Source organism: Eurytemora carolleeae, unplaced genomic scaffold (genome assembly GCF_000591075.1).
Source record: "Eurytemora carolleeae unplaced genomic scaffold, Eaff_2.0 scaffold107, whole genome shotgun sequence".
Taxonomy (NCBI): Eukaryota; Metazoa; Arthropoda; class Copepoda; order Calanoida; family Temoridae; genus Eurytemora; species Eurytemora carolleeae.
In genome coordinates this window covers 58,713-65,555 of record NW_019396413.1, presented here as the reverse complement: position 1 = coordinate 65,555, position 6,843 = coordinate 58,713, and the positions used below count along the sequence as shown (strand labels likewise).

The 6,843-nt window shown below is 31.2% G+C and overlaps 1 protein-coding gene and 1 long non-coding RNA gene across 2 annotated transcripts in view; one reads left to right on the top strand and one right to left on the bottom strand.

Moving 5' to 3' along the window:
* The first annotated feature begins 69 nt into the window (after nt 1–69).
* LOC111702820 (uncharacterized) lies at nt 70–4,509 on the top strand. Its single transcript, XR_002765500.1, has 5 exons — nt 70–162; nt 982–1,051; nt 2,613–2,689; nt 4,245–4,291; nt 4,437–4,509. It is a non-coding gene; the product is annotated as an uncharacterized LOC111702820 (long non-coding RNA).
* Nucleotides 4,510–4,881: 372 nt separating this feature from the next.
* LOC111702823 (uncharacterized) overlaps nt 4,882–6,843 on the bottom strand; it is a 5,922-nt gene continuing 3,960 nt past the window's right edge. The window contains exons 4-5 of the mRNA XM_023474601.1: nt 6,018–6,137; nt 4,882–4,987 (exon numbers count right to left, since the gene is read on the bottom strand). Of these exons, the coding sequence (XP_023330369.1) occupies nt 4,906–4,987; nt 6,018–6,137 (202 nt within the window). The 3' untranslated portion in view covers nt 4,882–4,905. The remainder of the gene's footprint in view (nt 4,988–6,017; nt 6,138–6,843) is intronic.

The window sequence follows — 6,843 nt, the reverse complement described above, 5'->3', positions numbered from 1 at the left end:
ACTATTTGTACAATCCTTTTTAGCATAAATATTGAGACAATTATTTTCATTTCCATATTTCCATTATCCATTGCTATAAACTATCCCTTCCAGAACTACGACACCAAGGTTGCTGGAGAAAATTCTATAAATTTTGACCGAACATCAGCAGGAATTAAACAGGTATATCACAGTTAATTAAACATAATGGAGTTATGGAGATATCGGATATCGTAGGGGAATTCTGTGGTATTCTATAATTTAGTGAGGGAGTTCTGTAGATTGGTATTTTTCTTGTTAAGTAGGGGATTACTGTAAATTGGTATTTTGATGTTAAGTAGGGGAGTTCTGTAGGTTTTCTATTTTTCTTATGAAAGTAGAGGAGTTCTGTAGATTAGTAATTTATTTTTGAGTAGGGGAGTTCTGTAGATTTTTATTTTCTGAAAAAGGGGAAATTTTAAAGTTTTAGATTTTGTGCAAAGGGATTGGGTTCTGTAGAATTTAAAAAGGGGTATTTCTGTAGATTTATATTTTCAGAATTAGTGTGGAAATTTTTAGAATATTTTCTGTCAAAGCTGGGGAGCAGAAGCGCGCACTGTTAATTTCTATTTTCTAATCAATATGGAAGTTTTGTTAATTAGTATTTTTTCAATAGAAAAGTGTTTTTCTGTTTTTTTATCTTGAATGTAGTTTTGTAGATTTCTATTTTTCTAGAATCTAGGAGTATTTTGAATGCAGTTTTGTAGATTTCTATTTTTCTAGAATATAGGAGTATTTTGAATGCAGTTTTGTAGATTTATATTTTTCTAGAATCTAGAAGTATTTTGAATGTAGTTTTGTGGATTTCTATTTTTCCCAGAATCTAAGAATATTTTGATTGCAGTTTTGTAGATTTCTATTTTTCTAGAATCTAGGAGTATTTTGAATGTAGTTTGTAGATTTATATTTTTCTAGAATCTAGGAGTATTTTGAATGTAGTTTTGAAGATTTCTATTTTTCTAGAATCTAGGTGGAGCTCTAGAAAGTTGGACTGAAGGCAGTGGGAACAGAAAATTACAAAATCTTATCAAAGGTAATTAATTCATGTTGAGGAATTGAGTCTTTGTCACAAACTCTGATTTTTGATTTCTATTTTTCTAGAATCTAGGAGTATTTTGATTGCAGTTTTGTAGCTTTCTATTTTTCTAGAATCTAGAAGTATTTTGAATGTAGTTTTGTAAATTTATATTTTTTTAGAATCTAGGAGTGTTTTGAATGTAGTTTTGTAGATTTATATTTTTCTAGAATCTAGGAGTATTTTGAATGCAGTTTTGTAGATTTATATTTTTCTAGAATCTAGGAGTATTTTGAATGCAGTTTTGTTGATTTCTGTTTTTTCTAGAATCTAGGAGTATATTGAATGTAGTTTTGTTGATTTCTATTTTTCTAGAATCTAGGAGTATTTTGAATGTAGTTTTGTAGATTTCTAATTTTCTAGAATCTAGGAGTATTTTTAATGCAGTTTCGTAGATTTCTATTTTTCTTGAATCTAGAAGTATTTTGAATGTAGTTTTGTAGATTTATATTTATCTAGAATCTAGGAGGAGCTCTAGAAAGTTGGACTGGAGGCAGTGGGAACAGAAAACTACAAAATCTTATCAAAGGCAATTAATTCATGTAATTCAATTCTAAATAGTTATAAATATAAATTTGACTTCTAATTAATATATCAAATATTGAAAATGTTATTGTAAAAATAATTCTAAAATTACATTTTAATCATTAAATATTCTACTTTTTTTTGTCTAGTTTTGATTTTTATTCGACTTTTTATTACTCCTTTAAATCTCTGATATTCTAATCCTTATTTTTTGCAACCAGATTTCGTAGAACTTTGATACTTGCTTTGCAGTCTTCATATTTTAAAATATGAAAGGTATATGACATCAGGTGGCAAAGATATAAAGATTAAAAAACAAGAGTCTGATCAGTTAATTTCTGTAAATTTTTGTAAAACTACAGGCTTACCCACAAAGAATGAGACTTCAGAGACGACTGTGCGGAATATATATTGTCTGTTTCCTTATATTTATAATTCCCTGCAACTGTATACACATGTTTCTTCTTTGTCTTATCATGAAATAACAGGGCAGAAGATTAAAATCAACCATTAGATTTTAAGAGATTTAGATTTTTTGAGTATTTCTGTACTTTCCTGGCCAAATTTAATGAATAGCGATCAAAGTAGTTGAACTGAACTAGAAGACTAAGTTAAACCACTTGAACCACTAGTGTGAGTTGAACAGAAGTGGTTCAACTTAGGCTTAACTTAACTTAGTTCAACTACTTAAATACAGATTTTCCCTGGAAGATCCTCCATGACTATGTTTGTTAAGAGCAAAAAATATTTAAACTATTTTGCATAAGATAAAATAGCACCCTGATCTCTAATAGTTCTCATCAAATCTATTTAATTGAAATGTTTTGTTATCATTATTGAAATAAGGTGGAAAAAATAATTAAAACTGCCAAGAGCTATTTCCACCTAATTGCTTTATACTATAAGTACTGTTAAAATAATTATCAATTTGTAATTGTAAACTCTTTCTGTACACAGATATTTCAGAAATAAAGTTTATCTATCTATCTTATAGATTACTGGTTATGGTTTGCTACCGGAGTTGTAGCTCTCACCTATGCTTCAGGAAGAAAAAGACGATCTGTAGATCAGGTAGATTTAGAATTTTAGTATAGTTTAATCCAGAACTTCAGGAAGGAAAAGACGATCTGTAGATCAGGTAGATTTAGAATTTTAGTATAGTTTAATCCAGAACTTCAGGAAGGAAAAGACGATCTGTAGATCAGGTAGATTTAGAATTTTAGTACAGTTTAATCCAGAACTTCAGGAAGGAAAAGACGATCTGTAGATCAGGTAGATTTAGAATTTTAGTACAGTTTAATCCAGAACTTCAGGAAGGAAAAGACGATCTGTAGATCAGGTAGATTTAGAATTTTAGTATAGTTTAATCCAGAACTTCAGGAAGGAAAAGACGATCTGTAGATCAGGTAGATTTAGAATTTTAGTACAGTTTAATCCAGAACTTCAGGAAGGAAAAGACGATCTGTAGATCAGGTAGATTTAGAATTTTAGTATAGTTTAATCCAGAATCGAAATCGAAATACTTTATAAAATGTCGCATTTCTTAATTTACTGATAATGGAATTCTGCAGATATTTAGCTTTTAATTAAAAATTCACATGGAGCTCTTTAAAACTGTATCCGCATATTTTATGGCTATTTATTTATTTTTACAATTAATGAGATATTTTAATAGTATAAAACCCATTGAAAAATGTTAAAGACGACATTTTATGAATATCTCGATTTTTCCAAACTGATCAAATTGGACAAAAGAGTAGAGTCTAAAATTTTCTAATCCCTATATCTTTACAGCCTGATGGCCCAAGCATTTAATATTTTAACTTAATTTTTAAATTTTTAATTAATCTACCAGAATTCAAAGTTAAAATATCTAAGGTCTACGACCTTCGGTTGCACAGATATAAGTGATTAGAAAAACAGAGTTTCTTGTTAAGACTCGATTCCTTTGACGCCAGAGTTTTAATTTCATTAATTAGCTTAAAAAATTGAAATGAATAAACTACTAAAAAAAAAGAAAGTAACTCATTCTTACCACAAACTCTTATTTTCTAATTCTTATATGTTTGCAATGCAGTTTTGGCGACCTTAGATATTTCAAACTATTAATTCGATCTGTTAGATCAAATAATCTAAGTTTAAAATATCAAAGGTTTACACTATCAGGTTGCAAAGATATAGAAATTTGAAAACTTGAGCTTGTGGCAAAGACCAAATTCCTTTATCATTGAAAAATGCTGTGATATCGTCCTTCGCTGATCGCTGATTTGTAATTTAATTAGAACTATCATGTTGAAGCAAAAACATTAAAAAAAGTCCCAGGAACCAAAACCTCTGTACTTTATTTCCATTAATATTTTGTCCCAAGACAAATTGGGATTTTTTTACCAAAGTGTTTATATATTTCCAGGTTTTATCAAGAAACTGTTTTCCGGTGACTTTCTTACATAGATTCCTATTCATATAATGTAACTACCTCAGTATTTCTATTCATATAATGTAACTACCTCAGTATTTAAGAAAAATTACGTCTAAAAGTTGTCGATGCATTCATGTGCTTTGGGGACGACTGTGTTAAATTAATTAGTGTCTAATACCAGGACTTAACTTTCTTTATTAAATTTAGAAACCTTGGACCGAGGAGGAAGTTTATGTGGAGCCCAGGATTTCAAGGTAAACTTATCCTTCCTTGGCCTTACTTGAGAAGAAATAAATGTCAAGGTATATTAGAGGCTACAACTATTGAAATTATACCTTCTATAATTTTTTTTCCAGACGTTTACACAGTCACATTATTTTTAATATAAAATAATTGCAGGGATTGGAACACTCTGAAGAAACGAATCCATCTTTAAAAAACTGTTTTAATGGAAAAAAATTGTTAAAATATTTATGTCGTAGATCAAGCACCCCTGACCCTTCAGTAAAAGTAAATTCAAACTAAAGTCTAACCGCGTCAACCTTATTGCACTGGCTAGTCCTATTGAGTGTCTGCTTTATTTACCCAATGTCTGGGCGATATAGTACAAACTGGGACCGGAAAGGTTGACCCGGCTCGGAAATTTAAATGTTCTGCGGCTGCTATGTGTACACCTTTGGTTTCTGATAAATCAATTAGTTTGAAACATTAAAGGTTAAACCACCACAATGATAAAGAGATAAAAAAGGTTGTTAATAGTTTTGCCTTATAATCCACAGATTATCAAAAATGTCAAACAACAAAAATTAAAAAATTTAGAATAATTAAAACCATGAATATTCTTGTTCCTTCCCTCAGGTTTTCTTCTTCAAAATATTTGATAATTTTCCTTGAAGAGTGCAGATGGAAGAACAGACAGTACGATGCCAAGAATAAGAATGTAAACAAACCTAAATATTTTTGGAATCTATATATGTAGTACAGTTCTTCGTATTTATCGCTAAACCCTTTTTTTAATCTTCCAACCAGGGACCCTTTATTCTTCCAACCAGGGACCCTTTACTCTTCCAATCAGGGACCCTTTACTCTTCCAACCAGGGACCCTTTACTCTTCCAACCAGGGACCCTTTACTCTTCCAATTACGTACCCAGTTTTTTACAAATCAGGAACATTTTATTCTTCCATGCAGTCAGGGTCCCTTTATTTTTCCAATCAGGGTTCCTTTTCTCTTTCAATAAGGGCTATTTACTCTTCCAACCAGGAGCTCTTTACTCTTTCAGCTGGAGACCCTTTACTCTTTCAGCTGGAGACCCTTTAAAATTTACTTTTTCAAACAGGGTCCCTTTATTTTTTAAATCAGAGGCCTTTTATTCTTCCAATCAGGGACCTTTTATTCTTCTAATCAGGGACACTTTACTCAACAATTCAGGGCCCCTTATCTCTTCCAATCAAGGACCCTTTACTCTTCCAATCGGGGTCCCTTTACTCTTCCACTTGGGAGCCCTTTACTCTTCCAATTAGGGTCTCTACTAAGTTTTCGCGAACAATACCTTTATTGTTAAAAACTTTTTTATCTCCTGTCTCTGGCATGTATAAAAGTTGTAAGTTAACTAAAAAGTTTTAATATATCATCAAAACTTTATACCACAATAAAAACTTTTAGCAAATTTGTTAAAACAATATGGTTGCAAAAATTTCTGGTAATGCAATTAACGTCAAATCTTAAAAGTGCCATAGAAATGAAATAGTTCTAGAGAAAAAGATATATCTCCTACAGTTACATCTCATGAATTTTTCTTTTTTCTTTTTTTTAATGAAAAACGTTAAATATACCGTATTTTTTTACTCTCAGCTATTTTTAGCACTCTCCGCTATTAAGCAGTTAAAAAGTGAAATTAATCAGTGTACAAAACCGTAACGCCATTCAAATCTCTACGCAAAGTTACAATGTTACAATGTTACGAGTATCTTATACATACCTGACAAGTTCAACTCGAAAAGCTGCAGAATCTAAGTCCAGAATGAGACTTGAGGAGTAGGATGAGAGGAATCCAAGAAAAACCAAACCAAATAATTCAACACGAGGCAGTCCAGGATTTCTGAATGAAACCAGGGTCAATATAGTTTAACAAATTTGTTCTATCCGAAGTCATTTTTGACCCAGAAATTTTTTTTCCTGTCCCAACAATTTTCACATGGTTTTAATTTTTTTCCCAGCAATCTTATTCTTTGTCCCAACTCCCAATAATTTCATGTGATTTGACAAAATGTCATTATTACGTCCCAAACGGCCATTTTCGTATTATCCAATTTTGGACTGGCTTTTTGACATTATATTGTCGCCTCAGATCCAAACCAAAGAATTTCACATAAATGGTAATCCACATATGAGATTATGAAAGTTTCTAAAAAAATGAAAACTTAAAAATAAATTTGAAAAGCAGCTTTCTGGGTTTTACTATTTTAGAATTTGAGAACTCTAAATTGGAAAAAATGCAAAGTCATGAACATCCAATTTGCTCCTTTTATTTTCAGAATTAGATTAGTTTTTTTTGCGTTGTAACTTCAAGGTTGTCTGCAAAGTATTTATTATTGATCAAAATGAAATGTCACATTCATTAAAGTTAGTTGTTCTTAGGATTGATCTCTAATAGGAAAATAAATGAAAGGGTCAACAGAGTGCAGGGTCTACTACAGGGGCGGTATTGGGCTGCAGAGTGCAGGGTCGACTACAGGGGTAGTATGGGGGCTGCAGAGTGCAGGGTCGACTACAGGTGTGGTATGGGGGCTACAGAGTGGAGGGTC